We start from the raw sequence: 18142 nt of genomic DNA on the forward strand, positions 1-18142 counted from the left end.
CTGAATAGGCCAGGGTATCACATTTGGGTATCAAGTGATGGTGATCAAACTTCCCCAAATGTGGCTTTCAGCTAGGCCCCTGCCTCAGTCCAGCTAAGACACTTCTACTAAGACTGAGAAGGAAGGGCAGAATCCACGGAGGAGCTGCGGTGTCAATGAGACTCTTCCCCGGTCAGGGTGGGCCTTCTGATGGGATCTGGGGGAGAGGGAGGGAGTGGCCCTGTCCCAATACCTGACCTGCGCAAGCCGCTGCTGGCTCTCAGGGTCCCCTGGATGGCCAGCTGCCTTCTTCGCCTCCTCGATGAGGCTGCTGGCCTTATCCAGTACATCACTGGCTGTGTCAAGCACAATGGCTTGCACCGCAGGATCTGATGTCAGGGCAGCTACACCCCTGGCGGCTTGGGCCAGTGACCGCAGTCCACCTGCCACATCCCGAGCTGCGATACCTGGGGAAACGAGGAGAGAGGAAGGAGGGGAAAAGGCACCTTCATTGCCAGGCCCTGATGCCGGTGGCTTCCTCCATACAACTCCCCATTCCCCCATCCTCCTCACCACATGCCCCATTCCCAGCCCTGTCCACGTACCTGCGTAATTCTCATTGCCCTGGGCAACCTCCCCCAGCAGCTGGGCGATGGCGGAGCTCACTGCTTTGGTGCTGTTGCCCAGGTCCTGGGCACACTTCTCCATCTAGGGATGAAGGAGGAGACTCAGGGGATCAGGTGCAGGAAGAACGGGGAAGAGGGAACCTGAGAAGCTATTCAGGGACAGCTGGCAGTTTGAATGAAGGTTCTGGGCAGCTCTGGGGCATGGGTGAGAAGGAAGACCTCAGGGTTTGAGTAAGAATGAGGTCTTTCGAATACCTACCGTCTCCCCAGGTAAGGGCTTAAGCTTGCCATCTCGAGCTGCTGCCTTCACTTCCTGCAGATCTCTCTCTAGATTCTGTACCACACTCAGAGCAGAATCCATCTCCAAAGGCCCACATGCTTCCTGAGCCTACAAAGATATGGAGGGCGGGGGGGGGGGGTTGAGGTGTAGGAGGTACAGTGTGTCTCACTCACGCCTCAGTTTACACAATTACCCATTTTAGGATATTCTCCATCATCCTAGGACTCCCCCCATATCTTCCAAAAAGAGAGCCAGCTCCTATACCTTCTGGGCAGCGGTACGGAGTTCAGCCAGTGCGGTGCCAAGGTTTTTAGCACACTGACTCAGCTGCATGGCCGATGCCTGGTCCTGAACTGTTGGCACTGAGGCCTTCGCGGCTGCCACCATCTTCCCACCTGGCTGTTGGGGAACAGGTGGGCAGATGAAGTGTACCATACGCCCTCTGGGCTTGGGTACAGGGACTGATGACGGTCAGGATGTGGTGAGCGCTGGGGCTCAGTACTGGGAGAGAGGCTACTGGCAGAGATTTACATTAAATCTAAAGGTCTTATAGAGGAGTGGGAAGGGTCTGGTCTGAGTGGTGAGCGGAAGGTGCCTTGCCTGCAGGAAGCTCTGGCTGGCAGCGATGAGGGCTAGCTGCGCACTGGGACTGTCAGGCTGGGCTTGGCTCCCTCGGACGCCCTGCACCAGCAGTGGAATCTGCTCTGCCACAGCCTGTAGGTGAAAATGTCATCAGAGCCACCTCTCCGCAGGCTGGGGGAAAGTCCCCCATCTTCCATGCCTCCTCCCGCCCCCACGCGCTTCCTGGCGTCTCACCTTGCAGCTCTGCATCAGCTGTGGCTGGGGGCCGGCAGAGGCCTTGGGGGTGGAGGCTGCATGTTGGGCCGCAGCGATGGTCTGTGTAGCTGAGGCTGCAGCCTGCTTGGCTGCGTGCTTTAAGGACAGAATAGTGAGGACGAGGCCCAGACATTCCTACACCCTGGCCCTGGCTTACCCTGCCCGTGCTATCCCCCAAGGAAACGTCAGCGTCCCCGCACAGCCCTCCCAGTTGCATTCCTCCTACAGCACCTACACTGGCTTGGTTCCCAGCCTCACCTCCAGGCGCTGCACCAGCTTTTTCTTGATGGCATTCTGTGCAGCTGCGTTGGTCGCCATGCGGAGACCCTCAGCCGCTTCCCGCAGCCGCTGCTGCTGCTCCTCACTGTCAGGGTGGGCGGCTGCTCCCTGAGAGGTGGCGAGGGGACATTTACCACCCTGCGTCCCTGTGGACCCTAAATAAGCTCCTCCCTGACCCCTCCAAACTCAGAGGTGTTTTCCTGAAATCATTTCTAACTACCCCCACTGAAAGGTAATCATAGTTGAGACGAGTTACCTCAGGCAGGCAAAAGGGGAGCCTAAAGGGGCTCTGGCTTCCATCTGGGATGCTGAAATCCCTTCCTTAGGTAGAATTGTTTCTGCTTCCCCTCTCTGGGGAAGCGGCCATATTTCTTCCCCCCCTCCCCACAAAATACCACTAGCAAATGGGGGTGAGCAGGGCTCTCTGGGACAAGAAGAACGCAGTTTAGAGTGGGGATCTCAGGGATACCAAAGCAGGGGCCCTGGTTACTCCTGCAAACTGAAGAGCCCCAGAGCCCAGGGAGCCTGGGAATCTATTGGCTTCTTCCTGACAGTCCTCTGCATCCTTGGGTCCCCGTGTCCCACTGCCTTGTCTTTCTCTGTGCTGCTAGCAGTGGATCCCCTGGGACTGAATGCCCGCGTGCATTCACAGGAGACCAGGAAGCAGAGGGATCCAGGAAGCAGACACGTGGTGGCAGCAAAGTAGGGCAAAGTAGGAACTGCAGGCCTTGGACTTAGAGGAAGAAAAAGGGTACAGTTTCCTATCAGTCAGCAAGGACTCTGGGAGTCACAATGGCTGGAAGCCTGGCGCCATCCACTCACCGCCTAGGGGCGCATTTATTTCCTCAGTGCTCCTGTATTTGTTCTCTTGTATCTTCTGCTTTTCACCTCCCATAAATGAGGGTGACTATCTGGACCCTCCTACTTCCCTACAGGGCCCAGTCTGGGGGTCTGCATAGAAGGCTCTCTACCTTGGCAGCCTCCACCATCTTGGCTGTGGCATCGGCCAGGATCTTAGCGGCGCTTAAGAGCTTGCGGGAATTCTCCAGATCACTCTCCCCCTCGGCATCAGCCTTGATGGCATTGACCAAGTCAGAGGTGGCTTGGGCTAGGATGCGGGCCTGTCGCACCATCTCACCTGAGAACATAGGCACAGTCAGCGAAGGGAGCCAGAGACACTGAGAGGGTGTCGGGGGTGGAGGAAAGTGGTGCGGACAAGGTAGGTAGGGCTTTTAGGGACAGTAAGGAGACACAAAAGTTCTCGAAGTGATTTCCCTGGAGTTACTGTTTCCTGGGTTTAGGATCTTGGAAAGGAACAGATTTCCTGGTGCGTTTTGATGGGGGGGAGGGTCGGGGGGGCAGTCTCCAATGGCTATTTTCCGTAAGTAGTCTTGAGAGGATGAGACTCTTTGTGAAGGATTTGGGGGGTTAGGGAGTAGAATGGGGATGGCTATCTCTTAATAATATCATTTTCCATCTATTTTTGTGTACACTTTGGTATGTTCTTTAAATACACCAAGGAAGGCAGAGCAGATATCATATTCCTGCTTTACGGATGGGGAACTGGAGATTTCAGAGATTAAACACCCAGCCCACTGTGCTGAGTCCTTGGTGTGGGGGTGATGGGTCTGCAAGGGAATTTCCAGCGGACGCGGGGAACCTCGCTGGGATTCTCTGTCTTCCCAGGGGGCTGTCCTTACCGGCATCACCCATGGAGCTAAAGATGTTCTCGGTGACAGTGAGGATGGTGTCAGTGGCCTGGTCATAGCGGCCGGCAGGCCCAGCCCCCGTGGCGTGGGCCCTCACGTGCTGCAGCAGCTCATTCAGGGCCTGGGTGACAGCTGTAGCCGCTGCTCCTACTCCCCGCAATAGCTGCCCATCCTCTGTGGCAGCCTGGGAGGCGGACACACAGCCCTCCACGGCTTTGGCCACTAGCCGTCCGGCCTCCACCAGCTGCTCTTGGCAGACAGGGGAGCTGATAGTAGGAGCCACCACCTGTGGGCACAGTGAGTGTCAGAGATGTAGGCGAGGGGAAGGAGTCGTGAGGTAGGGGTGCCTGTGGTGTTCACAATAGTTGTTAGGTTGGGTAGTGAGGCCTCGGGGGCCAGAGAGATAGAACGAGAGGCTCTTGTGTGTGTGGTAGCATCACCCCTGGGCACAGGCTGCAGCAACCTCTGGGGCTCACCTTGGTACAGGCCACCAGCTGGGAGGTGGACAGGGCACACTGTGTTGCTGCAGCAATAACCTGGGTCTGGAGCCCTGAGTCCTCTGTTCGTTGGGCCACACTCTTGGCCTTGAGGACCAAGGCAGCTGCAGCACTTGCCACGGCCTTGGCTAGTTGCATGAGCACCTCCTGTGAGAAAACAGCAGTCAGCATGGCCTGAGGTCCAGTTTGGGATCCACGGACCCTTCTCAGAGGCATAAGCTGTTTCATTAGTCCCACCGCCTCCAATCACAGAACAGTGTGTGCAGAAGCAACCAGAACCTACCCCAAGCCCCTGCCTCGAGCACCAAGTGGGACAGAACCCCCACCAAGGAACAGACCCACACCGAGAGAAACAGTGTCTACACCAAAGGGAGAAACGCATGAGGCGGATACACTCGGACGGCAGTGGGGAGGGAAGGTGGGCAGCGCTGTTACAATGGGATGGAGGGAGGGGTCCCTCCCACCCCCAGCGTCTTTTCTCCATTTCTTCTCCATCTTGGTTGGAAGCAGTCACAATGGAGTCTTGGGAACAAGTCCGTGTACTACCCTTCGGACCCCATTTTTTCAAGTCCCGCCTGTGCCGTGCCTCCCCAGCTCCCGTCATGTTCTGCTCCCCCAGGAGGCCAGGGGAGGGGGCAGAGCGAGTGTATGCGGCTCAGAGAGGACGAAGCTGGGAAGGCCCAGGCCAGAGGCCGTTACCGTGGGGGGATCGGGGGGAGATGGAACCCCAGCCCCTCTGGGCGCACAGATCTGCATGGGAAATCCAGGATGACAAGTCAGCTGAGGAGACGGGCATGGGGTGGGAAGGGGGAGCGAGAGGACTGGAAGCGGGGGTTCAAGATGCCCTCAAGTTGGGGTGAGGGCTACATATGGGGAAGACTGGGAAAGGCGACCAAAAACATATCACCAATAAGGGCCAAGGGTGAACTAATAGGTTAAGTTTGGATTCAGGGGTTCTGAATTCTTATCCCCAAAAAAGGGACTGGGGGTTCCCAGTGTCATCCCTGGAAACAGAGGTTCAGGTTGGCTCTCAGGGGTCAATTTACAGTAGCAGGACTGGAGCTGGATTCAGGATCAGAGGTTACCTCCTAGAAGCTGGGGTTCTGGGGGTTGGGTAAGTCACCAACCTGGAAGTGGGGGTCAGTATCACTTTCCCCAATTTGCTGCAACAGCTCCCCACTGGCCTGGCCCACGTTCCCAGCTGCTTGCAGCAGGTTCTGACGGGGCTGTGGAGAGTGAACACCGGTCAGAAGCTGCCTAATCCCCGCCCACATGTCCACGGGTCCTACACGCCCATGGGTCTCACCCTTCCATCCTGCAACCTGGACCGCCCCCTTCTCCTTGGGCTCAAACCCTCCCCTCTCCCTAGTGCCAACCCCTGGCCCCTGACCTCGGCACTGGCCGGCTGGGCACTGCGTAGCAGTTCTGACACCGCCCCCGCCAGGCCCTTCGCTGCCTGCAGCAGGGGCCGGCCACTGCCACCTTCGTCCTCCAGCAGGGCAGCCAGCAGCTTCACGCCACGGGACATCTCCGTCAGGTTGGAGGAGATTGTGGTGACTGCACAGCCCACTGCGGTGTAGTCTGTCTCGGCAGGGTCCCCTGGGGGGGAGAAGGAAGAAGAGGAGGCCAGTCACAGGCAGTTAGTCACACACACGTCCTGAGAGAGACATACAAAGTCCCTTCCGTGAGTCAAGGTGCAGTCACACCGAGCCAGTCACCCTCATGCTTGCACATGCTCGCCCTCCCCTCCGCCACCGCACACAGAGGGCTGGGCATCCGGCCTACCTGCTGTCAGGTTCACCACGGAGGCAGTACCGGCTGTGATGGCGTCTACCTGGGAGTGGATTTCATGCTTTGATTCATCCATCTTGTTCTTACGCCAGGCCTTTGAGGCCTGAGAGAAAAGAGAAACAAACCTCAGGATCTGCTCTGCTGCAGTTAACCCCAACCCTGCTCCTTGGAGTCCCAGCTTCAGCACCATCGGCCTCTCCTCCGTCCCATACTCACAGCATCCTGGCCCAGAGGGGGCAGTGTGTCGAAGTCATCCAGAGTGGCCTGGGCAGCCTGCACAGCTTGCATGCTGGAGTTGATGGTTCCAGTGAGTGCCTGCTGGGCTGACGTCTATGAGACAAACAGAGAAGTAACAGGGAACATTTAGAGGAGAGAGAAGGTAAAAGAGAGCCTGAGGCTGAGAAGGAGACCAATAGGGACATGGGAAAGACTGCCGAACTCCTGGCTATGCCCAGCCAAGCCAAGGGGGGCTAGGCCCGGAATCGTGGTGGCAGTGGGGGCACTCTTACCAAAGGAGGCATGTGTCCTCGGTGCATCTGGCCACTGGTAATCTGCTGCTGGGCAGGTGGCATGCTGCCCACCTGGAAATTTTCAGGACCAGAGGCTCCGGAACGCATGATGGCAGGCAGGGCCACGGAGCCATGTTCCACCTTCCCCACCCGGTTACACTGCTGCTGAAGGACTGTTGACCTAGAGAGGGGACGTACGGGGAGCACTCCGAGGACCTCCTCCTCTCATCCCTTCCCACCCCGCTCTACCGCCTCCACACGTCCTATGGTCTGGGCGGTGCGTGAGGTCTCACCACAGCCCGCAACTGGTTAGAGGCATCCTAAGGACTCCCCACATCCCACAGTCCTTGGGGTCCTGCCTTGCCTTCCCTGCCCGAGGGATGGGGTCAGCCCGGTTCCCCTCGTACTTCTTGGGGGACACCGAGTCCTCCAGCATAGTAGACTCCTCGTCTCCTTCCAGTCCAAAGTGATCCTTGCTTTTCTTCTGTAGGGAGAAAAAAAGAACAAGAGTTAAAGAAGAGGGAAGTGGAAAAGGCAGCCTTTTCATTCCGCAGTCAGCCATCTTCCGGAACTTGGGTCCCCATTTCTAAAGGACCGGGCTTGGGGACAAGGTAAGGGAGGAGGAGAAGGTGGGGGTCAGGCAGTGCTCACCTTCTTAAGGATGATATCGATGTAGCCAGCAATGAGCTGTGCGATCTGCTCCCCCTCAGTTGTCTGCACCGAGTAGTAGCCATCTTGGTAGTCCCCGAAGTCCTAGGGAGACAAGGTGGGGCCTCAGTGGGAAAGCCTGAATCCACTCAGGATGGGAAAGGGTGGGGCGGGAGCCCAAGATCGAGCTGATGAGGGGCGCTTCCCCGCCCCGTGCCAGCAGCCTCTAGGACAACGGCCTTTCTTCAATCTCCTATTTCTTTATTTTCCTTGGAGGGAAATACTTTATTTCCGAGGCGTGCTCTGTATGCTACACAGTTTCAAATGTGTGGCATTTAGGAAATCTCTCTTCTCTCACCCTGAATTGGGAGGACACATTTATCATTTATCATTAAATGACCATAGTTAAGGATTAGTACTAGTACCCAAAATGGAAAAACCACCTTTACTAATTTCCCTTCTCAGTGGGGCACTTCCTCAAGGTGGGACCAGTTTTCAAATCATAATGCCAAAACATAAAGCTAGAGGAGGAAACTACTGTAAGTAGCTGTTGCTGAAAGAGGGGAGGCTTATTTTTCTTTCTGTCACCTTTTTCTTCCCTCTCCCCAAGTTTCCTGTGATCTCAGCTTGCTGGTTACAGTTTTGTTCTGTTGATTAAAAAAAAAATGTTTCATTTAAGCTTCCCTCATTCTCCAGGAGAGTCTCCCTTCTATTCTAATCTCCACGTTCCTGCAATAGTTCCAAAGTTTTCCTTTTTTCTGGAGTTGCATTCAGTGCACCTGCCCCTGAGCAGGGGTGCGGGGGAGGCCTCTGTGGCTGCCCCTTCTCTGAAAACTCCAAAGCCCTTTCTCCCCCGAGACCCCAGCTCACCAGGGTGAAGCTCTTGGGAGAGGCAGCCCAGCGTTTGATGTTGGTGAGGTTCCACTCCTGGATCACCTCTTTGGTCTTCTCGTCCACTCGCATCACACACTCCTTAGTGATGCCCAGAAGCCTGGGCACCAACTTGTTTTTTCCTTTCATCTTTTCCTGTGGGGCAGAGGTTGTCGTTGGTCTTATTGGTCAGGGGATCAGATCCAGACCACAGTGGGGTGCTGAGGTGGGCAGGAGAGCTAAACCAGGGTGTCTATGGATGGACCCGGGACAAGGCTATGTTAGGATAAAGGGAAAAGGAAGGAAAATGCAGGGTAAGGAGGGAAGTGATGGTGGAGAACTGACAAAGGGGCAAGTTTTCACAACGAAGAGAATGGGATTCTTGGGGAACAACGGGAAATGTGACTGGGGGCAGGGTTAGAGACTCAGAGAGGAAAGGGTAAGAGTGGAAGTAAGGGTGGGCAGAGAGAAGAATCTGTAACCCACCTTGACCAGGAAGAAGGAGACGCCGTATGTCTTGAGGGAACGGGCTAGCTTCACGTAGCGTACCTTGGCCTCGATCTCACTCATCTGTCCACAGTTCTTGTGTGCCTTCGAGTATGAAATGGGGAAACATTTAGCAAAATGTGGGGAGGATGATATTGCAGATGAGGAGTTAAGTTGGGATGTGAACTATGATGGGAGAGCATAATGGGAACAGAGGAAAAATTAGGGGATGCAGGCTATAAAAAATGAGAAGGTGAGGGGATGGGGCTGATAAAGGATATGCAGAGGCAATTATTCAAGAAGCGAGGGATACAGTTAAGGGACTTGCAGACATTCTGTAGACGTGAATGGACGGTTAGGAAGTAGAAGATCAAACACAAGGCCTTTTGGGCTGAGGATTCAGAGTGGTGATAACACCTTCCGTCTGTACGAAGATATACACTCTTCACAGTAATTTAAGCATACTACCTCGTTTGATTCCCCTACCAATCCTACTCAGGGAAGATAGTTATCCCATGTTAGAGGTAAAGAAAAGAAAACAAGATTACTGAACTGAGTTCCACAGCAGATGCAGTGTGCAGGTGGAGACCAGAAGCCCAGGTCTTCTGCTTTCTTGGTGCAGGAGGGATGGGAGAACAGCTTGGAGGGTGGAAGCAGGGTAGGGGTGATGAGGAGGGGGTAGGGGTCCGTTTAGTCAGAAGGATTAAGCAGCAAAGCTCCCGGGTCATCCCAAACACTTTCCCCATCCCCAATCACCTGGAAGATCTTACGCTCTCCCTTCTGCTTCACATACTCCTTGGGCAGGAAGTCCTTCAGGCTACACCAGAAAAGGGAGGGTCAGCATGTAGTGGACAGCATCAGGGCTATGTGGGCCATGGACTGTGGGCCTAGGGTTGTAAGGAAATGTCTAGGAGAGTATTATCTTTGGGGAGAAAGAAGACTCAAGGGACTAGAGTCTGGATTGTCCCTGAAATCGAGATGACTTAGTACTAACTCTTGAATACAGCCTGTGTCCCTCCTTACAGGGAAAGAGACTAAGGGAACTTGAGTTGGAGGCTCATTCCTTCAGGAAAAGAGGGTCGAGAGCACAATTTTAGGGGACCAAGGGCAGAAGGAGCTCACGAGAAGGATGACCATGCTCGTAGGAAGCTGAGAAAGCCACCCCAAACTGTAGATATTCTGAGAAACACCAGTGGATGAGACCTGTGAGACTTTTGAAATCTGATGTTCCCTGTGACGAAAATGTAGTTTCCCTCTGGCTATTGCAGTACAATTCTTCAGAGCATCTCAGAAAAGTTATATGCTTACTTCAGAGGTAGGGGGCAGGGGCAGAGATTATGGACTACATTTATATTCCACATGAGGCCAGGGAGGAGACAAATGGACAATGGAAGCTGAAAAGGTACCCATATGGGTCAGACCCTGGGACCTGAGAAGAGGAAATAGGGGAGAAGGTCTGGGATGGAGACAGGCCCATTGTGCCACAGTGGCAGGGAGTCCTGGGTCCTGACAGGGTATGGGATGAGGGTCACTCACTCGAGGAAACCAGCCTTGTGCTTCTGCTCATTGTGGGGCCCAAACTGGATCTGGCATTGGAAGCCAGCGAACTCACAGGCCTTGTCGAAGGAGACAGGGTGGGAGCCATTCAGGATGTCATCTCGTGCCTGCAGAGCACAGCGAAAGGAGGCGAATGTTGTCTGGGGTACAGAGATACCCACACTGCGCCTCTGCCTCTCTCCCTACCACCCCATGCCAGGCAAGTCCTCTCCCTACCTGCACATAGAGAAGGTTCAGCTGGACAGGGTCCCGGGAGTCCACGTTCTGGTCTGAGTAGAAGAACTTCCTCCGGAGCAGAAGCGTCTCGTGCTCCTCCACTCCCTGTTCCCTCAGCGTCCGGCCATGGTCCAGCCAGTTCACTGGGACACAGAGAGTCCCCTCAATGTCAAGCCCCTAGAGCCCCTACGCCATCTAACCTCTGGCTTTTTGTTTGTTTCTTCATCTCCTACCCTCTCTCACTAATATGTTAAGTTCTGTGAGTGCAGGACTTTGTTTTACTACAGATGCATCCCCAGGGTTTAAACAGTGCCTTGCAAAAGCAAGTATTCAGTAAATAACACAGAAACGGCTGCCCCTGCCACCCTGCTTGTTTCGAATGCCCTCTTCTGTCCCTTTCTGCTTACGCTCGTCATCTGTGTGCAATTTCTGCTTTAGTTTCTCCATCTTCTTTTCATCTCGCAGCAGTGTCTTGTCCTTTCGTAAGGTCCCTGTCACCTCCTCCTTCTTCTCTTCCATGAGCTCTCGAACCAGTGAATATTCATCATGGTTGGTGATGCCTGGGGGAGGGGGTGGGTTGGCAGCATCCCAGGCACTGCAGCCAGGTCTTCCGGCAGAGCTGGGGCCTCCCCCTGAGCCTCCGGCCCCACGAGCCCCTTACCAATGCGGGCACAGATGGTCATGAGCATGTCAGTGACGGTCTTAGAGTCGTCCACCATGACAGTCTTCACAGTGCCATCCAGCATACGGATCTTCAAGGGCCTCTGTTTCTTCCTGTACTCCATGGTGTCCTATTGGGGCAGGAATAGGAGGCAGGGGCCCACTTTAAGCTAAAGGTATTACTTCCTTTTTAGGCAGCCAGAGGCAGGAGGAAAGTAGATTACTAAAAGGAAGACTATGGTGGCTTGCTCGAAAGCAGGGTATTATGACTGCCTGTAATAGAAAGCAAGCATGGGGGAAGTCACAGACAACAGATGTGGGTGTTGAAAATAGGAAGTGGAAGGAGGGAAGTGATGGAAGAGGATATTGGTGGTCCTTGATGAAGTCATACTCACCCCATTTCGGAGCATGTAGTAATCCAAAGCTTTCCCGGCCTCCAGCCATATACCCTTTTTGGGGTCATCGTCTGACAGAAATAGCCCAAAGTCGCTGGCTAAAAGAGAGGATGGATCACCTCAGACTTATAAGGACCCCAATGTGGCTGAGTGGCTGCACCACTGCCCCTTATTATTTTCTCAGTGATCTGGGGCCTAAAGGGGACGGAGGGAACCAAGGAGCACAGACCTGAGAGATGAGAAGCCTTGGGGGACAACAAAGCCATCCCCCAAGGCCCAGAGCCTGGGAACGAGAAGGGACCAAGGACTCCCACCCCAGCCACTGGGTAGTCAGACTCACGAGGGCCAGACAGAGCCTCTGGGATCCGCTCACGGATGATACGACAGGCGTCATACACCATGGTAGACGGCTCGAACTGCATCGTCTTCACCACATTCCCAATGCTGATCTTCAGCGAAAGTGCAACCATGGTGGCGGCTTCTCCTCTCCAGCCTGGCTACACCTGACCTGTGGCATCAGGGCATTAGAATACACCCTTGTTGGAGGAGAGGAGGCCCCCCAGATGGAGCCCCAGGAACGGGAGTCACCAAAGCAGATAGCAGTGAAGTTGGTTTTGTCTTATTTAATAATTTTAAAAAGAATGAAAGATGAGTTGCATCAGATGGATGTCTAAGGTGTCTAAGACATCTGAAGGAGAGGCTGGTCTGCAAGGTACAAAAGCAGGTCTGAAACGCAGTGTTACCCAAGGACACCGCCCCGCCCCCAGCACTGGAATCTGTGCCTCCCTTTTTTCTTCCAAGTGTTTCTCTCTTACCCTTGTCCCTGCTCACCTCCTTTCCCAGCCCCGCCTCTGCCCTGTTTTCATCCTTCCTGGTTCAGTCTTCTTCTCTCTTTGTCTCTTACTATACCCTGCTGGCTTCTTCCTGTCTGGAATTTTCAGAGCTCTGCCCTGACTCATCATATGATCTTCCCTCTCACAGCTTTAGCCTCCTCCTCTGCAGAATGAAGACGTTATATTAGATAATCCCCAAGGGCTCTTGAGACCTGCAAACACTGTCTCTAGCTAGTTCGGCAGGGAGGCCAAACACTTGCTGTTCAATCCATCCAGGCCCACTTGTCTCAGCTTTCCTCTAACCTGACGTGCTGGGGGCCTCCCGGAGGAGCTCGGCCCGTGTTTGGTTCCCCAGCAGTCAAGCTAGAATCATGATTTTCTAACCCAAAGGGATCTCCGAAGTGATCTAATCAACTCTTTAATTTTGCTGAAGGGGAATCAGACCGTGTGTGTGTGTGTGCGTGTGTGTGTGTGCGTGCGTGCATGCGTGCGTGTGTGTGTGTGTGTGTGTGTGTGTGTGTTTCAAAGCAGGTCAGAGAAAGAGCCCAATCCTTCTAACTCAGTCCTTGCTCCTTCTAAGTCACCAAGTTACTACGCAGTTCTCACTGTAACTCCTCCTATGCTCTCTCATCTTCAGTTAGTCCTTCTGAACCTCTGCCCTCCGTCTCAGCTGCCTCTCCTGACAGTATTTTCATTGTGGCCGGGGACACCAGTCTCACCGAACCCTCCCGGCACCACCTCTCAGTGGAGGCGGCAGGCAGTGCAGAGCGTACCAGACCACAAGTCTGCCTGGCAGCTGATGATGTGACCCAGCTCCGCACAAAGACTGGTGCCTCTTACCTAAGAGAGTGAGCAAATCCAGGCTGCCCATTGCCCTCTCTGCAAACTGCTAGCCCCAAAGGGGAGAAAGGGGAGAAAGCAGACTAGAGAGAAGGCTGGAAGTAGAGGTGGGGGTGTTAGGAAACAGCAGCTGAGGACCAGGGAACTTGGCAAGGGGTATGTTTTTGGAGGGTGAAGAGATTAGGAGGGATTGAAAATCTAGGTAGAAACAGGAGGCGGGAGGCAGATGTGGGAAAGGTCTGGACCAGGGATCTGACAATTTCTAACCTTATAAATAGTACAGAGTCTCAAAAAAGCAGCAGCCACAGCTCGTCCTCTATCTTTACTCCCAAGAGCGGACTCTCCCAGTCTCCCCACTACTAGGTCTCTACTCCCCTCCCCGTTCCTGGAGCACCTCTCCCCAGAGCTGGACAGACCTGGCTGCTGGGTCGCTGGAAGGTCTGCGAAGCTGAGGGCGCACTGAAAAGACCTTAGACCCTAAGCTGAAATTGCATGTCTCCCCCCATTTCCTCCGGACACATGGACACCCCCTTCTTCCTCAGGCACGGAAACCTCTGGTGAGACCCCGATAAGGGAGTTGAGTCATGGCTACCCTCACTTTCAGGCTGGTCCTCAGTGGACATCCACATGGCTACAAGAGGGTGAGGGAGGAAAGGGAACTGAGCGAGTCGGGGGCAATGATAGCACAGAACCAGGCCCCTGGAAGTATGGGGAGCAGCTATCCAACTCCTGTTCCGGCCTGAGAACTTTGCTCCCCTTTCTATCATGTTTTATGGAACAGCAACAATGCCCCCGCTCTGTGCCCCCCTCCCAGAGAACTCCTCCTCCCTCAAGACATTCCTGAGATACATTCCAGAGGAGTTGGGCAATTGTGGGGGGGGGAATAGAGGACAGGAGGTCAAATCCCAGCAAGGAATGGAATGTAAATGTACTGGGGGTAAGGAATTTGGGGTACATAGAGAATACAGTCAGAGCAGGTACCCACAAAGGGAGCTGCAGAAAGACAGGGAGTTACAGAGAGGGACAAAGGGAGAGAGAAAGCTGAAGACAGAGTCAGAATGTAAGAGGGCTGGGGGAGTAACACTCAGTCTGTTACCAAATTTGGCCTCTGAGTCTGTAACCGCTGAGAGGGAGGGGAGGGTTGTGGGTGAGACTGACATATCCGGCCTCAGGCTGCTGGAGGCTCATTTAGGGCTGGACCGGGCAGCTGAAGGGCTGGACCTGACTTCCCCCAGCACGTCCCTTCCCCACCTACATCCAGATCCATGCATATTCATTCTCCCTAGATGTACCCCAGCCTATGCACAGAGCTCTTTCCCACAAAGCTACTTACACAGTCTCTACATACACATTATCTCAAACACGCAGCCCTACACAGATCCATCACAACCACGTCGTCTTCCCATGGACTCCACCCCACGCACACAGCTGGGATGTACAAATACACCTCTATCGGCAAGCACACAGCACTAGGCCCCAACACCTCTCCTCCCATTATACAGACATTCTCCTTCCATCCATCCAGCGAGCATTTTCGAGGGTGTGTTATGGGAAGGCCCTGGGCCAAACTCTCAGTGGCGGGTAAGCCCCAGCCTCTGCCCTCAATGGGCTCCCAGTCAGCAGAGTGGATGAGCTACATACAAAATTACAGAAGGCAGGATGTGGTAAGAACCAGGTGGTATGTGCTCATGGGAGAGATCCCTTTAGGTCAGGGAAGGGGGACTAAAACGTCTTCACAAAAAGTGTCATTTGAAGTTAGGATTTTAAAAAATAACAATGATCTATCTTTTATTGACTATATGTCAATTGCTTTGTGTACATAATTTCATTTAATTCTTACAGCAACCCTGCAAGGTAGGTGTCGTTATTTCCATTTTTACCGATTAGGAAACTGAGGCTCAAAGAAGTTAAGCACTTGTTCAAGTGTTTAACTTGAACAAGTCACACAGCTAATAAGTCACACAAACTAATAAGTTGTGAAGCCAGGATCCAAACCCAGGTCTCTGACTCCGAAGCCCAAGCTCTCGCCGCTATTCCAGCCAGCCGGAGATGAGTCAGGGGTGGCATTCTAGGCAGAGAGAATAGCATAAGCAAAGGTGGAGAAGCAGGAAATCACGGAGGGGCATTCAGGGAAGTGAGGAGGCAGGCTGGTTGAAGCACAGGGTACCTGCAAGTGAGCAGTGATGGGGAAGTCAAGGTTAAGGTGGAAAGGCAGGGGAGAACTCAGCAGGAGTACGCAGAACTTCACCTACCGGAGGGCAACAGGAGGCAAAGGGAGGCTTTGATCAGAGAAGGGGCACAATCAGAACTAAACTTTAGGAAAATAACTCTGGCATCTACCTTGGAGATTGGTTGTAAAGACACTGCATTAGCACAAGTGGGAGGTAATGAAGCCAGAGTTAGAATGGTGGAGAGGAGGGCATCACTCATTACAAATTTTAAGAGGTAGAACTGACAGGACCTGATGACAGTCTGTCCTCAGAAACCAAGGCCCAAAGTCAGGCTGGGGTCCCATTGCTTCGCGTCATCAGTAGGCACTCAGAGTGGCTGGGAGAGCTTGAGTTTAGGCAAGGAACTGGGAAAGGGGGAAAGAAAGGAGCAGATGGAGCTGAGAATGTGAAGACGAGGCTGCAGTTAGGGGATGTGGTTAGCAGCCAGGTAGGGGCAGAAGGGATGGGGTTAGTGACTCTATCAGGCTGGAAATGGGGAAGACAAAGTGTAAAGAAAGACTGGGGAAGGTAACAGTAGGAAAAATACGTCTATAGTTAGTCACTGGATCAGGCTGGGGGAAGAGGAAGAATAATTATGTGGATGGTGGCTAAGACGGGGAATGATGGAGTGAGGTCAGAGGCCAAGTCAGGCTGCAGGAGGTTGAGAAGAGATGTGGTAAGTGGCTAAATTAGGCTACATTAGTGGGATGGGGGGGAGAGCGAAGGGACGTTGGCAGTGTCTAAGTGAAGATGGAGTTGAGGGGAATGGGGTGCAGCCAGTGGCCGGGTCAGGCTGGGTAGGGGATAGTGTTGTGGTCAGTGGCAGGGTCAGGCTGGGAGTGAAATGGGGGTGTGGTCAGTGGCTTGGCTGGGCGTGGGATCAGCAAGATCCAGTTTCCTCTTTGGGTCTCATTTCCTCTTTTCTCTTGGGGGAGTGGGGGAAGGGGATCTATAACTGGACCAAGAAATTAAGGAGCCTTAGAACCAGGGAATGGCACATAGCAGGGACCGTAAAGACTTGGCAGTAGTGTTGGACTGGTGGTGGGGTATTCAGCAGATGACCAGGAGGTATGCACTTGAATGAGTGGGTGAAAATGGTGGGAGAGTGCTTTAAAATGATGGGAAAGCTCAGATTTGCACGAGAGTAGGATGTGTGGATTCGGGGGTGGGAAGGGACGCAGAATTGACACTGAGAACGGATGGTAAGGTGAACAACACGGGAGCATTAAAGGCAAGGGAAGTATTCTGTAAGTGGGTAGGCCTGAAGGGTGTGAAGTGCAGGGCCAGGGAGGAGAGTTGGAGGGGAAGGTTTAATATCCGGGGAATAAGGGAAGAGGGAGGCAGTAGGGCTGAACTTTCAGAGGATTAAGCCGTCCCCTTCTCCCATGGGAGCAGTTTCCTTGGTCTGCTTCCCCCTTAATCACCATCCCTTCTCCCCTAGCTAGTCCTCCACTTGTTACTAAGCCTTGTACACCTCCTGAGTCCCTAACCCTTTCCCACCTCCTATTTTGTAAACAACATGGTCCAGGAACCCCTGCCCCTCAACTGTGGTGGTCACAGCAAGAGCCCTAGGCTTAAACAGTAGAATGAAGCTGGAATCCCAGATGCTTGCAATTCTAGCTGAAGCCCAGAACCCTTGCCTGAAATTAGTTTGTCATTTCTCTGGGCCAAAGAAGCCCCTGTGACTACAGAGGCATAAGAGCCCTCCCCGCAAAACAAGGGCATCTACGTACTGCCAATCTCTTAAATTTTACCTGCTCGAGGTCAACCACCCTGACCTCAACTACAACACCGAAAACTGCCCGAAATTCCTAACATTAACCCTGACCCTAATTTGTCTCCTGATTCCCAGGACTGGCTTTGACACTCATCTCTTTCTTAGCACACACCTGAGTCCAATCCCTGATCCCTAATTTTGATTTAATTTTTACCTTTAGCACCAAATCCCGACCTTAACCCTAAATCTTGACCCTTAAACCTAAAGTTCATTTGTCACTTGATTCCTGATTCACCCCTTCCCTGTTTATCCCTAATACTGACTATGCCAACCTTCTCTAATCCCTAAAACTGGACTTCTAACCTAGTTCCTGTTGGTGACCCTTAACCTGACCCTGAACTCTAACTTTGACTTATGTTGGCCATCCTAGAAAACAAAATAATGCTCTTAATCCAAACTTCACCTACACAAAACGCACCTGACTCACACTAATAAATCTAAATTTTAACCCCGGTTTTATAACTCCAAAAGCTAACCTTAACTCCTAAACCCAACTCCACCTAATCCGCAACTCACGCAATGTGTTCCTACTCAACCGCTATCAACTAACCTCAAAGCCGATCCCCGCCCTGCGCCACACTGCCACTCACTCCTCACCCTCCCCCAAACCCATCTGCTCCCAGGAAGGGCCTGGCTCCCGAAAAACGGCCTATTTAACTCCGAGCACAAGCGGAGATACACTGTACGCTGACCTCTCCAACAGGACCCGAAACAGACGCAGAAGAGTCAGCGGCCCCGCCCGCACACCCGCCTCCCGGACCTGGCCTCGCGGCCCCACCCTGAAGCCCCAGCTCGCCCGGTCCTCCCTACCTGCGCTGCCCGGCTCTGTGCCCCGCCCGCTGGTCCGCTAACCCGATCGTTCTCCGGGTGCCTCTCAGGCTCCGGCCTCGCCCTCTCTTCGACACTCTCTCGGCCACTTCCGTCCCGGGAACGTCCCCCACCCGCGGGCGGCGCCCTGGGCCCGCGCTCTATGGTCGCGGGGGCTGCAGGAAGCTGCTCTGGCTCCAGCTCTCGATGCTCAGGAGCCTGCCGACTACCGGCAGCCCCTCCCGGGCAGGAAGCGAGGGTGCGGCGCAGTCAGAGAAAGCGCCCGAACTGCGCCGGAGTTCCCTTTTAGGCTCTAACCCTTACTTCTTCTAGCCC

At 53.8% G+C, this 18142-nt stretch overlaps 1 protein-coding gene across 2 annotated transcripts in view; it reads right to left on the reverse strand.

Moving 5' to 3' along the window:
- Positions 1 to 18098, reverse strand: part of TLN1 (talin 1) — a 32143-nt gene extending 14045 nt beyond the window's left edge. Inside the window, exons 1-27 of one of the 2 annotated variants that reach the window (XM_081237667.1) lie at positions 17852 to 18098; positions 11680 to 11847; positions 11340 to 11437; positions 10946 to 11075; positions 10692 to 10844; positions 10285 to 10427; positions 10048 to 10175; positions 9268 to 9328; positions 8512 to 8616; positions 8026 to 8181; positions 7159 to 7260; positions 6915 to 6991; positions 6508 to 6688; positions 6215 to 6328; positions 5993 to 6101; positions 5598 to 5806; positions 5335 to 5433; positions 4187 to 4354; positions 3702 to 3996; positions 2973 to 3139; positions 1981 to 2109; positions 1702 to 1818; positions 1486 to 1599; positions 1150 to 1284; positions 865 to 993; positions 585 to 687; positions 238 to 446 (exon numbers count right to left, since the gene is read on the reverse strand). In XM_081237667.1, coding sequence (XP_081093793.1) covers positions 238 to 446; positions 585 to 687; positions 865 to 993; positions 1150 to 1284; positions 1486 to 1599; positions 1702 to 1818; positions 1981 to 2109; positions 2973 to 3139; positions 3702 to 3996; positions 4187 to 4354; positions 5335 to 5433; positions 5598 to 5806; positions 5993 to 6101; positions 6215 to 6328; positions 6508 to 6688; positions 6915 to 6991; positions 7159 to 7260; positions 8026 to 8181; positions 8512 to 8616; positions 9268 to 9328; positions 10048 to 10175; positions 10285 to 10427; positions 10692 to 10844; positions 10946 to 11075; positions 11340 to 11437; positions 11680 to 11809 — 3561 coding nt within the window. In that variant the 5' untranslated portion in view covers positions 11810 to 11847; positions 17852 to 18098. Of the gene's footprint in view, positions 1 to 237; positions 447 to 584; positions 688 to 864; positions 994 to 1149; positions 1285 to 1485; positions 1600 to 1701; positions 1819 to 1980; positions 2110 to 2972; positions 3140 to 3701; positions 3997 to 4186; positions 4355 to 5334; positions 5434 to 5597; positions 5807 to 5992; positions 6102 to 6214; positions 6329 to 6507; positions 6689 to 6914; positions 6992 to 7158; positions 7261 to 8025; positions 8182 to 8511; positions 8617 to 9267; positions 9329 to 10047; positions 10176 to 10284; positions 10428 to 10691; positions 10845 to 10945; positions 11076 to 11339; positions 11438 to 11679; positions 11848 to 17809 lie in introns of both variants that reach the window. The other variant, XM_081237666.1, reaches the window with a different exon arrangement.
- Positions 18099 to 18142: the final 44 nt, after the last annotated feature.

This window comes from Mesoplodon bidens (genome assembly GCF_964165515.1).
Source record: "Mesoplodon bidens genome assembly, chromosome: 6".
In the NCBI taxonomy this organism is placed as follows: Eukaryota; Metazoa; Chordata; class Mammalia; order Artiodactyla; family Ziphiidae; genus Mesoplodon; species Mesoplodon bidens.